The following is a 27,625-nucleotide window of genomic DNA, read 5'->3' as shown; positions in this document are numbered from 1 at the left end:
CCTTAACTTAGCATAAAGCAACCAAAGCGGCACGGTAACTTCAGACACAGCACAGTAGCTTCGGGCCCAACACATTTTGGCCCAGCTGCAAGCTATGGGAATACAAGCACCGCACCAAAGCCATCACAGCCGCCGCCGCACAACCCCCGACACCGCTCACCGCCTCCCCCCGGCCATGTCACAGCGCAGCAGGGCGGGCGGAGCGCACCGGGCCCGGCCCTTTTACCCCCGCCCCCGGCGCGGCCCGGCGGCTGCGCACTGCGGTTCTGCGCTCTCATCATGGCGGCGCGGGGCCATGTGCAGGACCCCAACGACCGGCGCCTGCGGCCCATCTACGGTACGGTGCGCGCGGTCCCTTCCCTGCCGGGCCCGGCCCGGCCCGGCGTGCCGCGCCGCCGCCCCGCGGAGCTGACCGGACCCGTGGGGCTGCGGCGGGCAGCGAGCGGGCCCGGTGTGTGCCGCCAGGCCGCCCCTTCCGCCCGGCGCTGCGGCCTCCCGCCCCGCGGTGCTGGGGCTCCCGGCTCTGTGCCGGGCTCGGGGCTCTGTCCCACCGTCCGCCCGCGGGCGCCGCGCTCGGTGCGCTTCTCGGCGCTCCCCGCACCTCCGTCTTTTGCTCTCCGTTTGGTTTCTTAGCGGAGCTGCTTAGTCCCGCGCCTGCCCCTGCGCATCGCTCTGCGTGGGGAGTCGGGGTTACGGGTTGGTTCGTTTGTGTAACGAAAACAAACGAGCGGTCACGAATGCCTTAACGTTGCGTGCTGAGTGGCACAGACTAATGACTTTGTTAGGGAAATTAATTTGAAGATGAGCGAAGTTAGGAGAAGCGGTAGTGTTTCCAGGGATGTTGCATACAGTTGAGATTGCTTAAGAAATTGTTAACAAGTTTTTGTGTGTATGCAAATAGAGAGAGAAAAATCTGATTCCCCGGGCTACAGCGTCGTTCTGCTCTGAAACTGAGCAATGGATTGCAATTCCAGAAGATGCTCATGGTTTCTTTCAGCACCTCTCCCTGTAAAGCCCGGAGAGCTGCCGCTGCTTTGGGGTGGCTGTGCCTTGGGCTGCCCTTTGCCTGGGCGCTGCTCTCCCAGGGGCAACAGTTGGGTTCAGGTTTGCATCTGTGGAGTTGTGGAGAAAGCAAGGGAAGCTCTGTGATTGCCTTTCTTATCAAGCTAAGCTGTGTTTTAAAGTTTGTTGCATAATTGATTGCAGCTGTGCAGTTTAACGATGTTTTTTGTAGGTACTGTGATCTGTGATACTGTAGATATTTACTAACATAGTTGTTTTTGCTATAAATTATGTAATGTCTATTCTTCAACTGATACAACGGTGTTAACCCGGGTGATACGCGTTTTCTTGCACTGGTTTTGGAGTATAGTTGTTGCTGAGAGAGATCTGAAAATGCTTTCTGCTACTTCTGCTCTGTGAGATCAGAGTTCCTTTTTGGTGCAGCAGAACCCTCCTTACGCAGATAGAAGCACAACTTCACAGAGGCTGTAGGCAGGAGATGTGCAGGATGAGGTTAAAGTTTGGTCTTTGACTTTAAGAAGTGCTTTTCCTTTTGCACTTTGTGCCTTGATTAGCTGGGGCTCGTTGACAGATGTCTTTATTGTTTGTCTTCATTTGTCTGCCTTCACCTGTGGGTTCACGTGTTGCGTTTACAGCCACTGAATGTAACCACCTGCAGATTTGTAGCTAGCATAGACTTAAGCATTTTTTTCCCGTAGTTGGAATTTCTTTAGGAGTTGCCAACCGCTTTGGCTTCCAACAAACTTTATTCCTTGTTGCAAAATATAATCCTTTTATTGTGCAGTTTAGAGAGGCTTGTGGTTTATTTGATTTACTTCAGAAGACCTAAAGCAGAGATGCTATCGGTACAGCTCGCTGTACGACAACCCCGAGGCAGGCAGTGCAGGCTGGCGGGTGGTTTGTGTGCAAGTGGAACTTAAAACATGGATCCTTAAATCTCTGCCTGTGTGTGGAGAGATTGCTGGGATATTGTGTTGCAGAATATTTAAAACCTCTTCACTGAGGAGCCTCTGCTGAAGCTTTAAGGTTAGAGGTGATGCATAGGTTTCCGTAGGTTGCCTAACTCGTGTAAAGGCGCTGTATTGCAGTTTCAAACGGCCTGAATATCTGATACAGCAACATTTTGTTTTGGTTGGTGCGGGCAGGCAGCCTCATTTGAGGTTTTGTCTGTATAGTCTCAGGAGTCCAATTAGCTCTACTTTAAATCTGCACCACTTGGCCGTGGAAGCAAACGTTAAAGCTGCAGAATATAAATCTCATTAGTATAGATGCACATTTTGTACGATGTACTGAGGAATTACTAAAGGTCACCTCTTGACTTATTAAGAGTTCTATCTCATAATGAGAGCTGCAATCTTGAAGAGAAAAGGATGTATAATGTAATTTAAATATTCCAGCATTAGATCTGCTCATAATTTGTTAGGGGAGAGGCCAGAACAGCATGAGCAGACCCTTTCCTTGTTGGCATGTCAGCTGCAGCTCAGTTTTTCTGCTAGGTTTGGGTTAATAAGTATTAATTTTTGAGGGAGGGAAGTGTGTTGGGCCTGTGCTCTAACCTAAAGTTAGTTGTTTGTAATTGTCTGAAACACGATAATGTGGTGCAGGGGAAGCTGAAATTTAAAATACAAAGCTGAAAGAAGGAGAAAATGGTCTCAAGGTGGTTTTTGTTTTTTCTACAGCTGAAGTGTTGTGCAACTGGATAGCAGGATATCTCCACTTCTTTGTCTTTAGAACTGCTCTGGTTAAGGCACAGTGGTATTCTGTTAGGGGACAGTCTTGCTCTGTCTCTAATACAGAGCATGTTGACAAGTAATTCATCTCACTTAATACTTGATAGATTGCAAACGTGTTGTTTCTGACCTACTGCCCATTAGAAGTCATTGAAAATCTCCCAATAGCACACCCAATTAACTCTTTTCCTGAAGCAAAGAGTGAAATCTCAGTTTCTTGTGAAGGGCTATTGCTGCAGAACCTCTCTGTTATACAGCTCTTTTGTTGGTGTGATGACCTGTGTGGAGTAATTACAGAAGCTTGTTTGTTTGGATGACTAGAACTAGTACAGCAAGATGAACACTTCGTCTATGAAGTGACACATTTCCTGACTGTTTGGTTTAGGAGTAATTGAACAGGGAAAATGCACTTTGCACTGCTCCCCTAACAGCACGTAGCCCTCAGTAAAACTAGAGGTAGCCTTCTGGAATGGTTTTGTTCTGTTTTAATACTGTGTGTGTTCTTCTTATGCAGATTACCTTGATAATGGCAATAATAAAATGGCAATCCAGCAAGCAGATAAACTGCTCAAAAAACACAAGGATCTTCACTGTGCAAAGGTAAGTGTGTTTGTTCACTGACCTCATGGTTGAGCATAGTTTGAGACATGCAGTGCTCTGCTGTGCTTTTTTGTGGTCTGATCTTCCAGAGACTACAGTGTATTCAGAACACTCTGGACATCTGACTACTGTAATTCATGCAATTCTTTGTTTGCCTGAAAAATCCTGCAGATCCTCCCAGGGAGGTGCCTCTGACTGGTGTAAGTGGCTACACCTGTGCTAACTGTCTAGATCCCTATCAGAGCCATTGTGAGCAACCAGGGCAGATGAGCTGTGCCTTAAAAATGCCTCTTTTAGACCTTAAGTGGAGGTACTTATTTGTAGTAGTTTATTTGGAAGGTGTAATTTTAGTGAAACATAATAAGGTGATTTTTGAGGCATTTGCTTTTTTGCTTCTTATTCACTCTCCTCCTTGCTATGCCCCTGCTGAAGGGAGAAGAGTTTTGTTCATCAGTTTCCTGAACACTTGAATATCTTTCTATTTTTCCCTATGGATTCTCCTCTACAGTTTGTATCACTTCTGTATTTTGGAAGCTTCCCAGGCTGAAGCAAGTGTCATTGACCTGAATCTCATTTATGTCACTTTTCTCTGGCCACTTATTAAAAGAAAAAATGCAAATTGGCAGGACTGGTCAGTTTTAAGCCTGCAGGTAGGAAAAACTGAGTTGCAGCTGATGCCTTAGTGGCCTGCATGTGTATTAAGAAATACAAAACCATGCTATTTGATGCAGCTTGCATTTGGAAACTTTCCACTACAGCCATATGGGTTAGAAGCTTCATTAAAAACTTAAGTTCTCTAGAAGTAATTAGGTGCTTGGGCAAACCTTCTCTTGAGGAATGAGAAGATTTTCACTGGTAACTGCCAACTTTGTTTTTAACAGTTGCCTCTGTGTTATATCAATAGGTTCTAAAGGCAATTGGCTTGCAGAGAACTGGCAAGCAAGATGAAGCGTATGCTCTGGCACAAGAAGTAGCAGCACTTGAACCCACAGATGATAATTCCTTGCAAGCACTAACTATTCTTTACCGGGAAATGCATAGACGTAAGCTTTTTCCTTTGCTTCACTTAAAAATCAAAGTTACGTTCTTTCAAAAGAATATATGACCTGCAGTTTCATGGGAAGTGTATGAAGTCCAGTGTTCGAGTATGTTCAAGCATGTTATTAAGAGGCTGGGGAATTTAAATGACATTATAAATATCTCTAAGGCTCTACTGAACACCATAAAGCAAAGAACCTTGCTTAGACTTCTCTCATTAACATTATTGTGTGCACAGTTCCTAAACGAATGGCATGCCGTAACTGTCCATCATGATCAGCATGAGTTTACTTATTTTGTTGTCGTATGTAATAGAGATGACAGATCTCTGTTATGCTGTTAGACAGTAAGTTAAGGGGTTCAGGCCATGATAAGCTGTGTAACAAACAAAAGGGAAATCCTGGCCTCCCATTACCTTTGTGAAATCAGACCCTTGTAGCAATACTGTATTATAAAATTTGAGATTGTGAATGATTGACTGAGTAAAATTGCATGCCCTTGTATGAAAGAATCCAGACCTTACATGCTGCTTATCTTCAGCTCTACGGTTGTTTCTGTCAGCTTGTGTTTCCTGGTGGTGATAACACTTCCTGTTGAATTGCTGGAGCAAATGACAGCAGGGTGAAACAACCTTTGCAGAAATAGATATCAGTGATGTGTAAACTATGTGAAAGCCACATCACATGTCATTTTTAGTATTACATTGAGGTAGGATTGTAGGTCTAAAGAAGAAAAATGTTGGAAGGATGAGAAGTTTTGCCTATCGTAGTGTCCTAATTATTTTGTCACGATAGACCTATTACTAAAAAATACAGTGTGAAGTATTTCACTTCCTAAGAGTGCACCTGAGAAATGAGAGATAACTCACTTGGGCAAACCTTCAATAAGAGTAACTAACTTGATATCAGGCTCTGAAAATGTTTTGTGTTTTGATGCACAATTCACGTGGAGTCATTCTGCCAGGACCAGAAGGTTTTGATTCATTTTAATAGTCCAAACTAGATAAATTTGCTCAAGGAAAGTACTTAAAAGCATTTCTGAGCAGTCCAGTTGTTGCTGTCAAACTATTATTGGTTTGTTTTGTTCTTTTTCTTTTTTTTTTTTTAAGTGGTTTCCTCCTTAGACTACTGTTTGTAGGTCTTGGGGTCTTAGAGGGGTGAGTACCATTTCTGTGGTTAATGAACATAATTATGTTACTCTTCAGAGTATCACTGTTGCTATCTTTAGGTAGCTGTACTTTAAATTCAGTCCCATATGTGTCTTAACTCAAGCATCTGGTTTTGGTTTAGCGGAACTTGTAACTAAACTTTATGAGGCAGCTGTAAAGAAAGTCCCCAACAGTGAAGAGTATCACTCTCATCTCTTCATGGCCTATGCCAGGGTTGGAGAATACAAGAAGATGCAACAGGTATGATCAATGGTTCATGTTCTGGTCATGTTGAGGTGTCACAAACCTCTTTTTTTTTTTTTTTTTTTGTTTAAAAAACAGTTATTGCCTCTTCAATGTGCATGTAATCAAAGGTAGGCTGAGCTGATGCAGAAGTTATGCTCTGTTTTTGCAGAAGGGCTGAAAATACTGTTATTTCAGGGAATGAGTTATATGTAGACTAATGTTTCATTTTCCTTCAAAGGAGTAGAATGACTGTGCCTTGTGTGCCCATATGTGCACTGATGGGCCATTTTGGAACAGGAGGTTTTTGTCTTTTCTGTCTTGAAACAGTGTGGTAGTTACAGTGTATTATAAAGCAATTTGGAAATAGATAAAAGAAGGTATAGCAAGATTTTCTGTTCCATGCTTTCAGTCTTGATTTATTCCTTAATTTACTGTTGTCTTTCGGAAAAGCAATCTTGCCCATGCTCTTACCTCTGAAATCTAATATACAATTAGGCTTGAGCGTGTTGCAGTTCAGTGAAGGCAGACTGAAAGTACTTCAAGTTCATCTTCTCAGTTGGCAGAGCGTTGTCATGCTGGTTAGTTTTGTTTTCATCACTTCCAAATTAGGTGCCTGGAGAATGCCTATAAATGGAAGATTCTTTTCAAAACATGTGTGTTCACTCTTCTGTATAAAAAAGGAGCCAAGTAAATGACTCTTAAACTCCTTGCTTCCGCTCTGTTAAGGTGACTTGAATTTTTATATGCATGGTTTAAATAACTGAAGGGAAATATTAAGCTGTAGTGTTATTCTCCATTGTAGCCCAGCTTGTAAGCTGCTTGAGTTCAAGTTGTAAGCAAGGACAACGCTATTGATGTAAATGACATTTACCAAGGTGGCAAACTTTTTGTAAGCTTATTAAGAATGATGAAAAATATAGCATTATGATGTATCTGACCTTAAGCCTGGATCTTGATTAATCGAGATCTGATTTTTGGTGTTACCTATATTCAAGTTACCTGAAAAGAAAGGATAACTGTGGTGTTAAGGTCTGAATTTTGCACCCTCTGATAGGGTGTGGTATTCCACTGATGATTATGTAACCGCAAATTAAAGGATTATTGTTAAAAAGGTGTGTATGTATGTCAATACAATGTTAAAGACTAAAAGCCTGTTCTTCCTGCTTGATACATTGTGTAGCTGAATACCCAAAAAGTCCAAGTTAATTTTTGCAGCCCTCAGAAAAATAATCAGTGCTGGAAATATCTTGCTTTGCTCTTAGCAAATAAATCTTCTGCTTCCTGATGCAGTTACTGTTTCTAATTAAAGCTGTCATCTGTTCAGGCAGTCATACATGCACACACTCATTGCTGTTCCTTGTCAAACTTGTTCAAAGTACTTCATCCTTGAAACTTTCACCCCCTTTCTTCTTCAGCAGTGTGTTAAGTGCGGAAAGGATTTACGGGTTGATTAAAAGCTCTACCATCTAGTTGCTGTTTTCAAGTTGCTTGCTGCCATCATTGCTGCTTAACTTGCAATGCTTGTCATGGGAGTTCATAAACAGATGTTTTAGGAATAATTAATCTGTCTTATTTTTCAGGCTGGAATGGCACTTTATAAGATCGTACCCAAAAATCCTTACTATTTTTGGTCCGTGATGAGCCTGATTATGCAGGTCTGTACAGTGTTGAAAATTAGTCTGACTTTTACTGCAGGTGTACTGCAAACACAGAAATATTTTGAGTGAAAATATTGGAGGTATCTCGAGTAAAATGTTGGCGCCATTTCTGTATGATGCTGGGAAGGTGGGACCTTCCTGAAACTACATTACTAATGTGGCTCAAAACAAATACTGTATTTTTTTTTTAATGCAGCTTAACTGGTCGATCTTACAGTTTTACAGCTTCTTCTCCTGTCTTGGCTATTACCCTGCTGGCTCTTAAGTTAGGCAGGTACTGTCTGTAGCCTCTTAGGCAGAACTGTGCCTCTTTTGTACCTAGACTACAAAGGCTCTAGGAGTGCTGGACTTAGCATGTCTTTCAGATTGCAGAAAATCTGCAATGATAGACAGCAGATAAACAGTGCTGTGTTAGTTGAGATAGTAGATTGAAGCAGTAGTTAAACAACCTGACAAAGTGTTGGCCAAGCAAATAAACACGGACTTGTTAATTACATTCTCCAAAATACTGTGCCATGGAAAATACAAGCGTGTTCTTGCTCAGTGTTGTTTGCCATGGCTATTGTGTGCCTAGATGCCTGAGTCTCTAGGCAGTGCAGTTAAGAGAGTGTTTCAGCTCACTAGTTTTATTGCTGCCTGTTTAACAGTGGGGCTGCTCTCTGCGTGTCTGGGTGATATTTCTGAATATGGGGAGAAGGGGTTAAAGCATCCAATTTTGCTCTCTTCTCATGGAGCGCAGAGGAAAACAATGTATGGGACAACACAAAAGTTGATGATGTATTACAGTAGTTCTTCCTTTCTCTAGTCTATTTCAGCACAGGATGAAAACCTCTCAAAGACGATGTTTTTGCCGCTAGCTGAGAGAATGGTGGAAAAAATGGTAAAAGAGGATAAGATCGAAGCTGAGGCTGAAGTAAGAGTTGTGGATATTTTTCCAGCTTGATTTCAACATTTTTGAGATGAGTATAGAGTGAAAGGAAATTAATTACTTTGTCAAGATAATAATCAGTAGTGTTCTGGAATTAAATGTGAGTGTAGTGATACAGAAGGAGACGAAGCAGAGGGTGGGGAGGGATGTGAAAAAGTCTGGCCAAGGAAATTCTTCGGCATTTCATTAGACGTGATGAAGTACTTGTTTTTGCTCCCTGGGAGGCCCCAGGAGACATTTTAGGACTGATAATGGAAAAAAAGACCTAAATTCCTGAGTGCTCCACCCTTGGGATGCTAAAGATAACTTTGCAGTCCTTGCTGTCTTCTTCTAATGACAGTAACACAAGTCACTTTATTTCTTGGCATACCTGTACATTGTTTTACTAGCAAGTTTCATTGCAGTCTAATCTTTTTTTTTTCTAAGGTCGAACTTTACTACATGATTCTGGAACGTTTGGAGAAATACCAGGAAGCCTTAGATGTTGTGAGAGGAAAACTAGGAGGTAACTTATTCAGTCAATTAATAATCACAGACATGATGGAACAATAGCTCTTTGGCTTCAGATTGTCCACTGGCTACGGGGGGGAGGAGGTGGGGGAAACACACCTGTAAGCAAGCTTGCTTCTTAGCACCAGTTTCAAACACTGAAGCAAACTCTGGAGGTTCTCTTGTACAAACTGATTTTACCCAAATGCTTATGATAGTTAAGAATCATATTCAGCAATGAATTTTGCAAGAGCATACTTATCCTATAGTCTTGATTTTTGTGGACTGTTTCCTTCTGGTCATTAAAATACTCTTGCAGTTTTAAGGAATTGGGATGTGAAGATTTTCATAGGAAATTTGGCCTTTCCAGCCTTTGAAAGTCTTCTATTGTCTTACTGCTTTGCATCCTTAACATGCTTTGATGCTTTATCATAACAGAAGGAAATGCATTGATTAAATAAATTTGCCCTTCTGTTTTTAATCTAGAGAAGTTGACAAGCGAGCTCCAAAGCCGTGAGAACAAGTGTATGGCAATGTACAAGAAGCTGTGTAGGTGGCCAGAGTGCAATGCGCTGTCAAGAAGACTGCTGCTGAAAAAGTGAGACATTTCTGCAATCCTATCAAGGACTGAAGAAAAATCCTTGACTGGTTGTGAATTGCAGCCTTCAGGAGTTCTTGTAAATGGTGGTTAAAGCAGAAGAATATCAGAGATTCCGAGAGTATTTTCAAATATTTACACTCCAATGGTTGAGGAAGAAGCAACAAAATAGAGTTCTGGAGGATTTGCGGTGGAGGTCACAAGGAAGAGGCTTTGCCAGAACTGTAGTTGCAAGATCTATTAAAGGAGAAATGATTCCTAGTGCACTTGTATTTTTTGTAATATAAGTCTTTGCTATTCCTTAAATTCAGTTTTTGCAGTTTTAGAAGTGAGTTAATGTTTTGGCAGTTCCCTAAACATTGTTCTCTGTCTGCTTTTTGTTTCAGCTCAGATGATTGGCAGTTCTATATAACCTACTTTGATTCAGTATTTCAACTCATAGATGAATCCTGGACACCTCCTCTGGAAGAAGAACAGTAAGTCAACGGTTCTGCTGTGAATTTTTCCTTTGTGCTAGAGACAGCCTTCATTGCTGTCTCTGTCTTTGGTTGACTTCCTGACATCAGGCTCCAGATGATGTCTTCTCCCTACTTTGCTTTGGGGGCTGGCAACTCTGTTGGAAACAGCTGTATAAATAGTGGTTTGTACTGCATAGAGCTCTTCCAGTTCATATTTATTATGTTATTAGAGAATCCATCATGTCAGATTTCCTGAAGAGCGTTCTGGGAGTACATTGAACGCATGTTGTCAGTGACCTAGGAATGGGGGAAAATAAGTCTTCTGTCTCTTTAATTGCACAGCTCTTTGGAAGGAGAGGTACACTACTCTATAGAGCAAGCTGTAAAATTTATAGAAGAGAGAATAACAGAAGAATCTAAGAGCACCCGGCCACTTCGAGGCCCATATTTAGCTAAACTGGAGCTGATTAGACGATTGCGTTGCAGAGGCTGTAACGATGAATATAAACTAGGTAAGAGCCATTAACTGGATGATAAATTAAACTTTGGAGAGAGAACACAAAACAATCTCTTTGTATTTAATTCAGCATGTACTTGATTCAGCAGTGTGTTATGACATTGTATGTGCTGGTTTCTTTAATGTAAAGAATTTTGAAAGCATTAGAAGATGAGCCTTGAAAAAAGAAAGTTGTTTCAGACTGCTCTAGGGCTTGTGGAAAGTAAGCAGGTTAAAGGATCTATTGAATTTGGGAGCATATGATCAGTGTCATTGTGATGAAAAGTGTGCTGCTTTTGTACAGTCCTTCTGTTTAGCTGTAATCTCTGGATGTTTTGTTGTTGGCTTTTTTTTTTTTTTTTCAGTAATACTAGGATTTGCTTTTTAACAACTTGCATTTAAAAACTGCAGTCAGGGAGTCAGTGAAGGAGAGAATATGATTACAGCAATATCTGTGATTACTAGTTCCTAAATGAGTTAGATAAGCAGGGACTATGCATGCATGCCTATTATGCTGAGCTCTTATCTGCCAAAGTAGCTTGATTGAAGCTCTTAAGGTGTGTCCTTGGCTACTAAAGACAGTGAGCATTGGTTAAAGTCTGCAGCAGCTCAGCTAATAGGGCTGTAAATCTCTGCATAATCCCAAATTGAGAAACATTTGATAATACATTTTTAAAGTGATCTTATAGTTTCAGCTTGTAATAGAGCATATTGAAAAGATGAACTGGCCCTTTTTCCTAGGTGATCCCGAAGAACTAATGTTCCAGTACTTCAAAAAATTTGGGGACAAGCCCTGTTGTTTCACTGATCTCAAAGTATTTGTGGATCTCCTCCCATCCAGCCAATACACAAAGGTGAGGAAAATCTGAGATGCTGACAGGAACTAGAGTGCTTGTTTGCACTCTTGTACTTCTCTGTTAATGCATCTCCACGTCCTATTAAGAGATGGACAAAGCTGAAGCTTGATCTATTTAGAATAACAGATAGGGGAGATGTATTTGCTGCGTACTGCAGCTTCTGTTATACAAAAACATCTTTCTCCTTTCCTATCGTACCCATCCCTTATTTTTCTCATGTTTAGTTGGAAAGATGGATCCAGGTAGGTTATTGCATATTTTACTCTTCTGCGATGTTGAAGAATGGACATATTGATACTGATGAAGGGGTGACTAAGAGAACTATGGCAACTTTTCCAGAATCTTTTTGAAACGAGCTCTCTTCAATTTAAAAGTCTGTTTGTGCAGAGTCATGAGCAGCTTGTTGAATGACTTCAGCAGCTGGGAATCCTGTCACTCATCCCATTGTTTCTCAAAGCCATTGTATACAATTTAGTGCTGGGTAAGCTAGATGGAGAATCCTGGATCAGCTAGAGGCTTTTCATTAAATATTTGTTAACAAAGTATAGACAGTATTGTTGTTTTGTTAGTTTATTAAAATATTTTCTTGATTTATAAACCTTATTAATGTAAGCCTACAGCCTTATTAGTAAGGAGAATGGTGGCCTTAGTGTGTATTGGTTGCTGCTGATATTTTAAGTGAAAAGTGTGTTCTTACCCACTGGCAGCAGCTGTGGTCAGTAATACATTCAACTCATAATTTTGGAAGTGGTGATCCCATTGCAAGGTAACTGGAATCGCTGAATCTCAATTGTCAGGAAGGGGAAAAAAAAAATCATGGTGATGTTACTTGGCCACTGAAAACATTTAGATACTTCAGCAATAATTATCTTAACATCAGTCTTGAATTTCTAAAGGCAGGAATTGAAATATGCAGTATAGTGATTTGGTTGCTCTTGCCCAAGTCAGTAAAATCTCAAACTGCAAATATTTGTCAAATCTTCATCAAAATCTACAGGAAACTAGAATTCTTGTGCATGGTGCTGTGTTCCTCTTACTTAGCTGTTACTCCTGGTATGGTTTTGTTTTATATTTTTCCCTTGCACTTGTAGTTCTTTTATTTCAAGACCAAATGTAATAAAGCTGAATTCATTAACTTAAACTCATTTTTAAGTTTGTAAACACTGTTGAATTTTAAGGCAGCAACAAAAAGAAAACCCTCTGTCCAATCCTGATTGTATTGTGAAAAATCTGCTGTCTCCTGCTAAGTAAAACTGTAAACAGTGAGACACTGCTCTTCTTGTGACTTAAAAAAAAAATCAATGATGATGTCACTAGGTACGCTGCATTGCTTCAGAGTTGAAAGAAAACGTAATAACTAGTACAAAACCACAATTTCCCATCAAGTGTGCTATAGACTTCCAGTAACTAATTATTTTAATTGCATCTGTTACTACTTTGAGTGCTAACAAGTGCTTGAAATCCCTTGTGTCAATGTTTTGGAAACTTTCCTGTGTTTTTTTCTGTCTGTTTGATGAACTGAGCTATTAAGCAAAGCCATAATTTGTGCTCACCAAAATTAAAAATCAAAAAACAAACTCTCTAGCTACTGATTTCAGTGTGATGTCAAGGTTTACACTGACACTTCCACCTCATTAGCTATTCTTGATTTGAGAGAGGAAACGATGTTTTCTGTTTGTGTAGTCTCAGCTGCCCTGCAAAATTTAACAACTGTTTCTCTTCCAGTTCATCAGTCAATTGCTGGAAGTAATCCCTCTGTCATCAACAGCAGAGAGTGAAATCGCACTGCCAGCCGACATCAAAGCTCTTCAACAACACTTGTGTGTGGTGCAGCTCTCCAGATTGCTTGGTATCTATCATGCCATGGATAAGATGCAAAAGCTGACCGTGGTCCGGGAGTTAATGTTGAGATACCACCATGGATTGGAGTTTGGTGAGGAAAAAACTTTGAAACCAATGTTGTAGCTTTCTTTTTTTTGAGCTTCAGAGTTTTTTTTTCTTCCAAGGGAGTGTGACAGCACAAACTCTGATGGCCTGTATCACTACTGATGTATAACGTCCATTGTGCAGCTAGATAATATTGTGTTCTCTCCTTTGTTATTACATCCTTGGGCACCTGAATTCTTTCTGTTTTTTTGGTTTTTTTTCAAAATCATGATCAGGAATTCATTTGTTAACAGGAAGAAAAAAAGCTGAATGTGTGTGAAAACTATTGATTTGTTTTCAGTGCTTCTATCTTGAATCAAAGAACAGAAGAGCCAAGGAAACGTAATGTTGGACAAAATAAAATGTGTTGCTTTGGCAATTCAAGCACAATGAAATGAGGAAAAAACTGAAGATATAGAGCATGAGTACAGTTGTTTTAGTTTTAAAACTTCTGAGACTTATAACTTAGGCAGTGGTTATGATCTGCCAGGTGCCTGTGCCACTTGATAGTGCTGGCAATGTGAGAAACAGCTGACAGCGTAGTATTTCTTTAACTCTGCAATTCAGGGTAATTTTGTTTTTCTTTTTAGGGAAAAGTTGTTTGAAAACTGAATTACAGTTTTCGGATTATTACTGCCTCCTTGCAGTTCACCTGCTGCTTGACCTGTGGCTAGAGGAAGGTATGTCTCTATATTTGCTTAATACCACCTGGGGTGGTTGTGGGTAGGCAGATTGTGCCTGTGTAGCCACTGTGCATCTGGCATTGCTCGTTAATCCCATAGCTTTCAATTTCTTCTTGCTGTGTGCTATTTCAGGAGTCTCTGAATCTTGCTGACCTCTAAAGGGATTTAATTTTTTTGTATAATTTGTGTAAGTCCTGGCAGAGTTTTGCTGATTCATGCAGCTCAGTGTTGTCCATTCCCAGAAGCTTGTTTTTGCCATGTAGATATTTTTCTCTCCTTTTGCTCAAGTAATGTTGACAAGTCCCTTCTGATACCAGAGGTGTTTTGAAAAACATTTCTTTTTCTCCTTGATACAATTTGTCTCCTGGGTTCCTGGCTTCTAGACCTTGGCTGAGACTCATTGCTCTGGTTTTAGTTATTCTTTACTTCTCATCTGCTCTGCTTTATTAGTCTCATAATCTCAGAAATTTCTCTCCAGTACGTGAGGGTTGTGCTCTGTGCTGATGTGAGCTGGATATTCCCTGTAAAGAATTGTTTTTCCACCAGCTGTAGCGCTGGGGTGGGAATGTGCTGAGCAAAGTGCAAAATGAGGAAGGGAACTTTAATGCCAAAGCGAATTGTGCTGTCAGTGTGGAGCACCCCTCCCTGTTCACACCTGTGTTTTTCTTTGTCACCAGGTGAAGAGATGGCTGTGTGGCAGTGCCTAACCCTTTTAGAAGAAGGATTATCTCATAGTCCTTCTAATGCTCAGTTTAAATTGCTGCTCATTCGAATCTACTGCAGGCTTGGTGCATTTGAACCGGTTGCAGAGCTTTACTCCAGCCTTGATGCAAAACACATACAGCACGACACCATTGGGTGGGTAGTATATACTGAGAATAATTGGTTGTGGTGACCCTCCGGTAACTGTTTCTGAGATCTTCAGTTGTCATTGCTACTGAAAGATAGCAGACTGTCAGATTTTCACTGTGTTCTGGAAATATGTAAAATGCATCTACTAAAGTGTGCTCTGCTTCTAGTAGAGTATCTTTCCTGTGTGATTTTAATCATTTCTGGACTTTAGGAATATTAATTAAACAGAATATGAAATCTGTGAAATATTTATCTTGTGCCAGTTGTAGCTAGGTGTTCCAGCCTGGGTCATTGCTGAGCAAAGTTTGGGAGCAGTGGTTAAAGGAAACACAACCAAATGGCCTTGCCTCAGTTAGTGTGTTTGTGAATGTCAAAATAAAGTTCCTCTATCCACCTCGTTAAGTGAGCGAGAACTCCGAGCTTCCACATGCAATGAAGAATTCCTTCCTTTACTGTTAAAAGCTTAAATCTTAATATGAATGTTGAGAGTACCCTTGTTAAATCTCCAGACTTTTCAATAAAGCTGAATTGGGCTGTAGCTCTCTATTCAGAGCTGCATTTGAAATTCAGAATTCCCCAGCGTGTGTGCTGATGTTTGACTTGTGCTGTGTTGTGTTGCAGCTATCTCCTGACGCGCTATGCAGAGGCACTGGGCCATTATGCTGCTGCATCCCAATCCTGCAATTTTGCACTCAGGTTTTTCCACTCCAACCAGAAAGATGTAAGTTGAAAGAAACCTCTGCATCCTTGTAGCAGGGCAGTTATGTTGATAATGCTGTACTGAATTCTGTGCCATGCATAAGAACTTACGGAACTGTAGTAGGTAGTCACACAGAAATAATACATGCAGCTTTGTGTTTACAGTGAAGGTTGCCTCAGCCTGTATTTCTCACTGCAAAGGTTTGTAACTTGTTAGATGGAGTTTTGCTTTAGCACTTTATTATTATACAAACCAGTTTGGATACTCAAAAAGTTGGTATGATTAAATGAATAAATGAATGAATTGTGGTTTATGAGAATAAGCGCGACGTAATGTAGCAAATAAGTCCTGGTGTAGTTATGACTTTTGGCACTTTGAGAAGTTGTACACCAACCATGGATGGTGGGTTAAGCTGTTGATGACATGTATGAGCTTTATATTGCACTCATCTGAAGAAGTGTGGTTTAGAGATGACACGTGTGGTGGGGAATGCTCATCAGAAAATGGAAGTGCAAAGAACAATGTGGGAGAATTTCAGAGGGGAAAAGTTAACTCTTGAAGTCATGACTAACTGCATTATTTTCAGGTAATAGGATCAAATTGTTAAGTCTGGTCTTGTGCTAATGGGAACTACCTGCTTTATTCAATTCACGCCCACAAAATGGTATGAATTAAAGAAAGTTATCTTGAATGAGAACCTTGAGAATGGAATGGAGAGAGGAGAGTAGTTAAATTCTTCCAAGAGATTGGGTCCTTCCTGAATGCATGCTGTGACCTAGGCATCTATCATACTTGTAGTTTTCTGATTAGTAACAGTACTTGTCTAAATTAGTCTTGATTGGAAAGCACTGTGAGGTACATTCATAAGGAAAACATCAGTTTCACTTCACATTTCCCACGGAAGCATGAAAAATGGGTTGAGTGCAAGAATGGTAAACAACTCTCTTGAAGTCTTGGTAGAAATGCACTGTGCAAATAGGAAGGGGAAAAAAAGTAGTCTAGAACAGTGGTAGGAAACTATATGCGTAATATTAGTTCATCTCCCTAAGATTTGCAAGAATGGCCCATTCTGAGGAGTTGAGAGTATGTTCTCTATTCTTATATTTTTACAGTTTGTTCACTGCTAAGGGGTGGGGGAAGAAAATTATCTTCACTTGACACTTAAACAAAGGTACAATCCAGTTTTAACTCTTCCAGTTACTGGCTAAGTTGGCTGCAGGGGCTCTGCAGATATACAGCTTGTTTTTCCACCATCACACCAGTAGGTAAAAACACAGGAATTATCTGTACTGAGTAGTAAAGATTCTGAAGGTGCTCGAACAGTAATCCCTCAGATGAGTATCCTTGTGCAGCTCAGATTATTCCTGTGTGCAAGGTACCAGTTGCCATTTACCTGTGCCTAGAAGGTAGATGGTGAGTTACTGTGAGCTGTGCCTGACGTGGACACTTCTCTGTAGGGAGGGGGATGCACAGAGATGTATGTGGGTCATGTGGTGGAAGCTTGCTCTCACTTGCTTATTTTACTTTAAGCACTGATACTAGCTAAGAATCTTTGCATTCCTGAGTACAGTATTTTGTGCTAGAGTGAAGCTCTGGATCCAAACAGCTTTCTCCTACATGTCTCTTGTTGGCAGTGGCAATTTTTTTTTTGAGTTATTTTTTCAGTCTTTAACACATACTGAATGATTTCAATGAAGAGCATACCTGGAGCCAATGCCTGGAACCGGCTGTTTAAACAAAATGTTCCACTGCAGTGGGCAAGGTGGGGAAAAAAAGTGAACAGAAAGAAATTACCGAATGTGATTTATCTGCTCGGGAACACTGTATTGTAAAGCAGCAAGAAATCATCCTTCCCTGGAAAGCATTCTGATTGAAGTAGGAAGATGGTCATTCTCTTTGTCAGGAATGATAAAGGTGCTTGCAGAGCACGAGCTAATTGTCTCCAATAACTCAGCGTATGCACACTGGTAGAAGCCCACTGAATCATATTCTAAGTGTTGTTGCCAAGAAAATGCTACTCAACTCATCATCAAGAGATGCTGAAAAAATGGTGCCTGAATTGTTCAGTGTGCCTCACTACCGCACCTTAAAGGCTGAAATTGCAAGAGAGGGGTAAAACAATGCAATCAGTATTACATGCTTCATGCTACAAGACAAAGATGTGTCTCAGGATCCTGCTCATGTCATGTCTCTTGGAGTACTGCAGCCAAAGAACTCTGAGCCATTGTTGTTCTTGAGTAGTAGCCAAATCTCAGGGTTTGGATGCTTCCCGTGGTTATTGTCTTCAGACTGTTTTAGTAAGAAACCCATCACAAGCCATGTTAGCCTGCAAATAGCAAGTGTCTGCAAAAACAACCGTTCATCTGAGATGAGTCAAGAACAAAGTGGGGGGAAAAAAAATGGTTCTTTACTATAAGATGTCTCCAATATCATGAGGTCAGAATACACCACCAGTTTCTGTGCTGCAGTGGTTCTGCTGGGGTTTCCCTTTCATGATCCTATTTTGAACTTTCCTTTCAGGTCCCATTACAGTATCTAACTGCAGTATTAAATGAGGACTATCCTATCAAGGTTACCTTTTTACCTGACTTCAGCTACTGCCTGCTTCTCTGTAGATTAAGGTAGCAAACATTACAGCTAAAACAACGTTAGGAACGTGCCCTGCAAGTGCTCTCTGCTATGCATGGGACTCTGCTTGGACCAGGAAGTATGGAGTATGAACAAAGTGATCGGTATTTAAAACAAACAAACAAAAAAACAACATGCTTAGCTGCTAATTCAAGGTGACAACTTTGGATGTTGTCCTCCTGACTTGCTGAACTTAACAATCTAAAGTGAATCCTCTTTAAGAGTGGGTCTCATAAGTAACAGCCCTCCAGGATACTATGCTGTCTTGACATAATAATTCTGCTCTAGGAGAGGATGCCAATAACAGGGAGGAGAGAAAAGGCAGTATTGCTATATTTGACTGACACTAAAAAGGCAACTTCAATCTTCTCTAGATAGTCCTCCTTTAAATATGCAGAATCACAAGTAATCTCTTTAATTTTCTTGTGTCCGTCCGTCTTTAATTTCTCCAGATCCACAGGCAAACAGAACACCAACGTGTCTTATGGGGATTTTAAAACTACGTCGATGCAGTTGAATTAGCACCCATAGTGCAGTCCCGTAGCCTGACAATGACCTCTGCAAGGCTGTGTATCAGAGGGTATGTTGCTGAATATTTGGCATATTTTTTTCATACAGTGCAAATAACCAAATTGCATAGGGAAAAGGCAGAGCTATCTAGAAGACATTTCTTATTTTGGAGGGAGAAAAGAAAATAAAACAGGGGCTTTTAACTGTGAGTGATAGCTCCTCTTCTCTCAAGCCCTTTCATGGATGGTTGTCTTGGTCAGTACAGTACAGATTTTAGTTGCCCTGGGGACTTTCTGGTACCTCTAATCTTCAGTGCATTTCATAGTCACGCTATGAAGAAAATACTTGATCTGCCAGAATTTCTCCATTGCAGAGGAACTGATTTAAGAATACAGCCGTTTGTATTGACAGGGATCGTAAGTTGTTCACTCTGTCATTCTAGTTACCATATATTTCAGTGAGAAATTCTGCTTGTTTGGGACTTCTTCATCAGAGAAATCTTCTGGAAATTGCTCGGACAGATGAGAAATGTTAGTTATGTGGCTTGTATTGCTGTGCTTCATCAGAGGGGAAGCAAACTATCCTATGGACACTGACAGCTTTCTTTGCTGGTTAGATTGTACTGTAACACATGTATGTGTGCATGATATCTTGTGATACTGTATTAAAAAAAAAAACCTAATAAAGAGAAACAAAAAATTGTGTGAGTAATTTTTTTTATCTGTGTTGTGATAATGTGATGCACATCCAAGTCAGTTCCAGAAAATCTGGGATGTGTCTATTTTGCCAGAAACTACTTCTCATAATGAGACGATGAATTGAATAATCCATTTGAAAAACAACAATAAAATATAAACTTCCATAATCATCTCTCCCAGCCTGTAAGTATTTTTCAGTCTGTGTTGACAGCAACCTGATTTTGTTCAGTGTTGGTTTGGTTACTTAATAGCGCGGCCTGGTAGATCCTCCAGGCATTATTAAGTTTAAGGAACAAAACTACGTGTATGACTTAAATAAGCAAAACTGCAACATCCTCCCAGGGCTTAAGTATTTGACAGATTCTGTACCTCTGGGTTAGTGAAAGCCAAAGAAATGCAATTTCTTGGTACTGACCATGTTAAACTCTTGGTTATTCCAAATTTATGGAAGTAACTAATACAAAGCTGGTGTGTGCTTTCTTGTAGACCTCAGAATACATCATTCAAGCCTACAAATACGGTGCATTTGAGAAGATTCCAGAATTCATTGCATTTAGAAATAGGCTGAACTCTTCCCTTCACTTTGCACAAGTTCGCACAGAACGAATGTTGTTAGACCTCTTACTTGAAGCAAATATGTAAGTACAGCAGCAGTGAATACAGTACTTTCATGTGACAAAAATTAAGATTTATGCATAGGTAGAATGTTGACCAAGCAGCACTCTGACAAAAAACTGAAAGTTGCTCTCGGTTGCTCTTTCCTTCAGCATCCTTCTTTGTACTTAGTGTAACACTGGTGATGTGTGAGGGGTTGAACAGTGGAGAGAATGGAGTCTTTTAAGTGTGTGTTTCCAGTGGTCAGATGTTTGATTTAATATTTAATCTTATGTACAGATCTTCTAGCTTAGAAGAAAGCATAAAGTCCATGAGTCTGAGCCCAGAAGAGGATGACATTCCATGGAAAGATCTGCGTGACAACAGAGACCTGACAGTCTTGTTTAACTGGGATCCAAAAGACAGGTGAATAGAAATGTCCTTAACTGTAGTTTTGCACCTTTTCCTATAACATATGGTGAAGAAAATCCTTTCAGGGTAACTTAGATGTTCTCTAGACTGGCTAACTGCAAACTTAACATTCATTCATCACTTCTAGCAGTGCTGCCTTTTTACATATTAATGGTTTTCTGAATTTCTGACCATTCTTTCCTCCCAATCTGTTATTTGATAGCATCAGGTAGGCTTTTGTATCTGAGTGAAGCTTGCAACTTTGCAAAACTTAAGCATTTTCCTGAAAACATTTGGTGCCTTTCTCTAGGGACATTTCTGAAGAACATAGGAAACTCTCACTGGAGGAAGAAACCCTGTGGTTGCGAATCCGGTCTTTAACTTTAAGGCTAGTAAGCGGACTCCCAACTCTTAGTCACAGTATTCAACCAAAGAACTCTGAAAAGACTGCAGAGAATGGCGTCTCATCCAAGATTGATACAATTCGATCTCTGCTTCAGCAGCTGGAAGCGGCAGTGGATTCAGGGAAGAAGTTTCTAGAACAAAAAATTCAGGTACCCATTAAGGAAAAAGCTATCCTCAAATATTAAATGAACGTGAATGCAAGCAGAAAAACTGAATGCATCTTGTAACATCCAGCAGGCTGCAGAATGCACTTAACTGACCCTGAGTTGTAGTGTATGAATCTGACTGAGAGATGTGCCAGAGACAAACACTGTATTCTGGATAAGGAAAAGCTGCAACACCTTTATCTTTTTCTTTGCTTCTTGCCTAGTATCCTGTCCTTGGCCCTCCTCCTACCCGAATGGCTGGCTTCTTCAGTAATGGCAGCTGTCAATGCCAGACTAGCTTGTTTTATCTTGTTAGTGATATTTATGAACTAGATACCAATGGCTTAGGTAAGTGTTTGAGGGGCAGGGGCTTAACCAGATGATTAATGAGGTGGGAGGGAATGTGGTATGTTTCCACTTAGTATGAAAACTGCTAGATATTGGGTGATGTGGACCAAACTATGACTTGTTTTATTTTTTGAATGACACTGTTACCTGGGAAACAGCACTTCAATGCTTTATCCATGTCTTCAATTTTGTGGTGTATGTTGATGTAATACAGCATCCTTTCTGGGAGCAGGAGACACAGAACCTATAGTTTATAGCTGTCTTTTTTTTTCTTTCAGAAGATTCAGCAGAAGTCCAGGAGAGGATAGGGAATAGTTTCAAGTCTTTAATAGAACGCCTAACGGGTAAGTAGTAACCCAAGAAGAAACACTGGTAATTAAGTGCTTTTTGTTATAAGCTCCCAAGTGTGCTGCAAATATGGGAAAGTGCATTAATGGATCTGCAGACCCTTTTGCAAGATGCTTGAGAGCAAGGCTGAGAGTGCCCCTAGCTTGTCTGAGCACAGAGTTGTTGCATCCACATAATGACGTTATGTCCTATCATTTCATTACCTTGCAGCCTAATCTTAGCAACTGTTGTTTCCTGATACTTGGTCCAAATGTTGTGTGGAGATGCTATTTGTAGTGAAACACAAGTTAGAAGGAACTTTTGGAGCTTGACCTTCTTGAGTGTCTTCAGCTAAATTTATCAATAACAGCCTAGTCTGCAAAGCAGTCAGGAGACTGATCACTACACCAAGATACATGCTGGACAGAAAACGAGCATTGGGGTTGGTTGATCTTCATGTCCTGAATAAGGCTTTCCTTTTTTTTCTTTTCAGACTTGTTCAATAAATGTAAAGGTGACTTGATTGAAGTCAGAGATGGCACCTTGAAAACTCAGCCAAACCTGCTAGAAAACTTAGTCTTCTTTGTTGAGGTATTTTTAATATATATATATATTTTTTTTTTTAATTTTTTTTTGCTGGAAAATGATAGTTGTGGAGCACTATAGAGGGGGAATACTGAGACTAAAAAGCAGTGAGTTGTATGCTCAGTCAGTCATGAAAACAGAGCTCTTATATATTCTGAGTCTTTCTGGTATGTACGCTAAAATGAGTTTAGAAGCCTCCTGTAAATGTAGCATGTAACATACCTGTACCTTTCTTTCCAGACCATCTCCATCACTCAGTGGGTATCAAGTTACTGTGATGGTGTCCTTCGACCTTTTAAATCCAACCTGCAAAAAAAGAAGAAGAAAAAAAAAGAAACCAATGTAGCTATGGTAGGTAATATACCTTTTTCTCTTCCACTTCCCTCCCTCAATCCAGCTATGTACGGAAAGAAAAAATCAGGATAGATGGCATGCTAACAAACTATTTTGCATGTACTCTGCCTTGTAGAATCTGATGTTGATTAGAGCTTACTTTACAACCGATTTTTTTTTTTAAACTCCTTTTCTGCCTTCTGCCACATCTCTGACATTGTGTGACAACTTTATAACAGGAAATACCATTAAGACTATCACAGATCTCCCTGCTGTGAATGCACTGCAGTATGCTAATTAACTGGTAGTGTTTATCAGGATAGGTAGATCTAAGCTTAAGTATTGGGGGTACGTGGGTGTGAAATAGAGTAAGCATTATGAATTGTCATATACAATTGTAACTGAAGAGACATTAGTATGTGTTTATAAACTAAAAGCATGTCTTTTATTTTTTTAGCCACCTGTATTTACACACTTTCTGGATTATGTTACTGAACTACAGACGTTAACTTCCAATGTAATAGATCACATCAAAGGGCTTGAAATAATTCTGACTGCACTAAAACTTGAAGAGTTGTCCCTCAAGGACACTCTGCTTTTACAGGTAAGAACTTGCATTGTTATTTGAGTGATCAGTGTGCTTGTGTGTGACAGATAACCTATTAAGGATGACTTAATTGCTATTAACCAAATATTAGGGACCAAACTGAATTCTGTAATGGTGAGTTGGAGTATTTTTCTGGTTTTTCCCCTGGTGCAGTGACTCTGCCTCGTCTGATGAGCTGTCACTTAGGACAAAAAGATTTCTGATGCATTTGTTCTGAAGTAGGAAATCTGGCCTACAGGGCACTGGCGTACACACTTGTCTAGAAAGATCCTAGAGCTTTTTTAACTGGGGAGGGTTTAAATGCTGCATTCATCTGTTTCAGAACTGTATCCACCTATCTGTTGTTAACGAGCTTGTATTTTTTCAGTTAGTTTGTCCTCTATTTCATAGTACACTACTTAGAATTTCCCTTCTCTTGTTGCTGTATGAAGCTGATGTAGAAGTATCTTCTTGAAAACAAAGCAAAAACCACTAAAAACTGATAAAGGAAGGAAATCTTAGACTGTAATTTATGTGATTTTTGAGTAAAAGTTAAAGTACATTTTCCTAACATCAAAGAAGCTTCAACATCAGGTATTTTCAGATAATTGTTGAGATGTTTGTGATTGTTCTGGTTCTTTGAGTCAGTAGATTCCTCCATATTCTCATCTTTATGAAAGACATCAAATAGCTATGCAGGGTAGACCTGCAAAAACCGTGCATCAGATTCACATGGATTTGAGCAGAAGCACTTCTGGGAATCTGACTTTTTCCGTGTTTAGTTGTGATGTTTGCAATTCCATTTGTTGTTTGATCAGGTTGTGGTAAATCCAGAAATAGGCAATCTGCACAGCTCTGCTCAGAGCCAGGGCTGTGTTTGCAGCCCTGTGCATTCAGAACTAAAAAGTGCTTTTAAAAAAAGTTCTCATGTTCAAGTGTTAGTGAAAATTATGGTGTGATTCAGGACTGGGGTATTACTGGTGATGTGCCAGCCAAAGCTTACTGCTGAGGTGGGGGAAGTTTTTTCATGGGAGAACTTGAACAGCTGCTATTGAGTGAATGGTTTCTCTTTTGCATTTTGCAGGAAGAAAAAAAGTTTACAAAGACTGTGCAAGGGAAGGTCCAGAGCAGTTACCATCACTCGGTTCAGGAAATTGGAGAACTGCTGAAAAAGAGACTTGATACTATTAAAAAACTAAAGATTTGAGAAATCATTGACAGACTCCACAGGAGAGTGACACCAGAGTCCCAGACAGAAGCAACATCTGATGTACCATCACTTCAATCCAGAACTTCCTCATAATGCATGAAGGACTTAAAATCATAAAACAATTTTTTTAGGTATTATAGATGTATTCAGCTGACTTAAATTATTGTACATAAACAAGGAGCAGGGACCCGTATTGGGGTTTGACCACTTTTTATACATGTTCATAAGCATATTACAACAGGAGAAAATTGAATAACTTTCTTCCCTTCTGATCTCTAGAAACAACTGGAGATGGTCGTTAGCAGCAATAGAAATCCAGTGTAAAGCATATATCTCAAAGGAGTTGTATTTTCATCACCATACAGTGTTTATAATTTTTGTATGGTCCTTGCCTTAGAATGCAGAAGCTATAGATGCCCACGTTCAGCCACCTCCAATGAAATGAGCCAGTTCTGGAGCTGCCTATGTTATCCACAAGCCACCTGGTCCTACTGAGTTCAGTGTGTTGGCCCAGCTGGGAGATGGGAGGCTGTGCTGACAGAACACCCTCTGTGTGCAGCTTTCCAGCAGAGCCTAGTGGGGAGGCAGGTTCCTCTAAGGGCTGAACATGGAGAGAGCTGCTGGAGGAAGGAGGTAGTATCAGCATACACACAGGTTGCTTTCATATTCAGAGAAACTTCAAGCCTGAGGAGGAGCAAACTTGGCCATTAAGCTTTAGAGAGATGGGAGTCAGTGTTTTGGCAAAAGACAAAAGTAGAGACCATGTATATAATAGCTGCAGTGATGTCTGACACTGCGTTCTAATTTCATGACAGTTTAATGTAAAACAGCAATCATCATGACTTCTAAAGAAGTGTATTTAGATTACTGAGACTTTAAGACTTAAATATTTTCATAGAAATTAAATCCTATTGGCTTTGGTTTTAAGTTGGCAGAGGTAACTTTTGCTTCCGCTGTAGTATGAGGCTGAGAATACTTTTTATAACTATGCTTGCTTTTTGCGGTTGATCTTTGATTATTCAAGTACTAGCTCATTAGGCATTCTCGTAGTGCAATCACATCATCTGCTCCAACTGAATCTGCATTTCTGCTGTTGTTTTTTGTTGTTGTTGTTTTGTTTTTTGTTTTTTGGTTTTTTTTCATTTTAAATGAGTAATGCAGCCTAAAACTTGTAGGCAAAAAAATTGTGTTGCACCTACAATCCAAGGGACAGGTCAGACTTTTACAGATTCATTCTGATTTAAAGCAGCTAGTATCTGAAGTCTATATTTAAAGTTTTAAGAGAGCTGACAATCCTTTGTCATCTCTTCTGAATATGTTTTGTTAGAAATGCTAGAATGTTGATGAGAGTATTTTTTTAAAATAAATCCCCTGTGTAAAAATTCCACCTTGCTGCTCTTGCTGGGTTTAGTTTTGCTTTGCCCCATCCTGTAAGGGAAAGAAGGCTGTCTGCAGGTTGTCTAAATTGTAATGGAGATCTTAATGGTTTAACTGTGATGTCTGGTAAGTGCTCTCGGCTGGAGGAATACCAAAATGTGTTAAGTCTGTTTTATAGTAATACTTTTCCTGAGCAAACTGAACTGTCTTATACGTTGTATAGAAATACCGTTTTGGAAAGAAGGGTGTGTTCCTTAAATTAAAGCAAGACTGATAACTGATGTTGATGCTTTGAAACACGTAGGGCATGTGCAGAGATTATGCAATTAATGGAGAAGCACTGAGCCAGAAATCTGCACAGCTCATTTTAATTAAAGGAGGAATATCAGCAATGGCTGATACTTGTCTGCCCCATCCCTTTCCCATGGCAGTGCAAATGTAGATAGGGCTTCATGCAACACCAGTGTTGAATGCAGAGTTGACATGGCATCCTCATCCAGAGGGCACAGGCCAAGGGCTGGCCTGTGCTGGAGTTTCCTTGCACTGCTGCTGCAACAAGTTGAACTGAACCAGTCATTTCAATGAACAACACTGACAATGTAAGTGAAGTAATGTTAACAAAATCAAGCTTTTATAATCCCATGTGCCAGAAAGCAGAACTTGCTTTAAAAAAAAAAAAGTTTTCTGCATCCGTTTCCTTAAAAGCAGAATTGAAACTGCTGGGGGAGACTTGTGTCATATGAAACAGTCTGAGATAGAAGCATGGCTCGCTTCCCATCAGCACTTGGCATGGCTCAGGTCTGCTGGTGGCTGGTCTCAAACCATCTGCAAGTCTGCACGGGGATTGCTGGCTGTGTTTCAGAGCTGCCTGCTGTCCCATTTCCAGGTCTGGCCACCAGTGAATGATAAACTTATCAAATACAATTTTTTTATTTACTCAGTGTTTTATAAACCAGACGCCGCCATCTCTTCACAAGCCTCTTCACAATCCTCTCTCTGGGAGGAGATGGTGGGGTACAAAAATGATTGTGTACTGATTGTCTGGGGGCTTAGTTGAGGGAAAAATTCTCTTACAAATTGTGTACAGTTAAATATATATTTCTTACAAAAGAGTGTTTCCCCTCCAGCATATGTCCCACTGGCACTTGGTAAGAAGTTCAAGTTATAACCCATTGCTGCTGTTCACCCATTTCCACTCTTGGGTGGGTTTTTGTTTTTGATGATGATTTGAAAAGAATACTTGGGGGGGAAAAAAAAAAAACCTACCAAGTCTACTGTTTACAGACTGAAAAAATACTGTTTTTGTACTACTGGGATCATGAGCCATGATCCTTTTACAGATTTCCTCAACTCTTCTCTTTGCTTTAAATTGGTTTCTGATGTAGATAAAGGTCAGAAGTCTCTTACCCTGCTTTGTCTACATGCAGAAGAAAATGTACAATGCCTGTTTGTGTTCCCCATCATTTTGTACTTTTTTTGTACTTTTTACCACTTCTAACTGTTCAAGAGTTGCATTTATATTTTGCGATCATTGATAATCATGACTTTATTTTAACCGTTAGTAATCTTAAATGGGATTTCTTGTTGTCTCTGCAGCCTTATCTGAACTTTCTCTTCCTTGACTATTCATTGTAATTTATGACTGTAGAAGATATGTATGCCTCAGCCTTCTACGGCCATAAGTGACAAAACTGCAAAAGATCTGCTTTAAACTGGATGGGTTTATAATTTATATAAAAGTCAGTTTCGTTACAAATCAGTTTTACTGCCTCCTTTTTTCTGTCTGGCTGGTCACGAGGTAACAGGTGCTCCTCACGCAACTTTGGTCAACCCAGGTATCCTAGTATGTGGTGATGGAAAAACAAGTTAACCACAGCGAAGGAGGAAGATAAAGTGCACGGAGTGCGCTCATTGTGGATTCCCTGTGTGGATGGGGATTCAGAATTATGTTTGCGTAGGGACGGGGTTTGGTTGTGCCCGTTAATGTTATCCTCTCTCCCTTTGCTACTGAGGCTTTGTGCATTGCTCGCTCGCGCTT

General features: G+C 40.2%; 1 protein-coding gene across 4 annotated transcripts; it reads left to right on the top strand.

Moving 5' to 3' along the window:
* The first annotated feature begins 260 nt into the window (after positions 1–260).
* On the top strand, positions 261–27,346 carry NAA25 (N(alpha)-acetyltransferase 25, NatB auxiliary subunit). Of its 4 annotated transcripts, XM_046901143.1 has the most exons (25): positions 261–337; positions 3,268–3,353; positions 3,443–3,553; positions 4,258–4,396; positions 5,681–5,799; positions 7,365–7,439; positions 8,248–8,355; positions 8,797–8,875; positions 9,346–9,457; positions 9,844–9,933; positions 10,258–10,427; positions 11,153–11,265; positions 12,994–13,201; positions 13,785–13,874; positions 14,555–14,735; positions 15,351–15,450; positions 19,752–19,903; positions 20,160–20,285; positions 20,581–20,824; positions 21,046–21,169; positions 21,448–21,513; positions 21,990–22,087; positions 22,322–22,432; positions 22,872–23,018; positions 24,085–27,346. In XM_046901143.1, exons 3-25 carry the CDS (start codon positions 3,491–3,493, stop codon positions 24,205–24,207), a joined length of 2,838 nt encoding a protein of 945 aa, XP_046757099.1. In that variant the 5' UTR covers positions 261–337; positions 3,268–3,353; positions 3,443–3,490; the 3' UTR covers positions 24,208–27,346. The 4 variants fall into 4 exon arrangements, with proteins under 4 accessions (XP_046757099.1, XP_046757100.1, XP_046757098.1 ...); XM_046901144.1 differs by lacking the exon at positions 3,443–3,553 and having other exon boundaries at positions 261–747; XM_046901142.1 differs by lacking the exon at positions 3,443–3,553 and having other exon boundaries at positions 261–823.
* Positions 27,347–27,625: the final 279 nt, after the last annotated feature.

This window comes from Gallus gallus, chromosome 15 (genome assembly GCF_016699485.2).
Source record: "Gallus gallus isolate bGalGal1 chromosome 15, bGalGal1.mat.broiler.GRCg7b, whole genome shotgun sequence".
Taxonomy (NCBI): Eukaryota; Metazoa; Chordata; class Aves; order Galliformes; family Phasianidae; genus Gallus; species Gallus gallus.
Note: the sequence above shows the minus strand (reverse complement) of the source record. Positions and strands in the feature narration are given on the sequence as shown.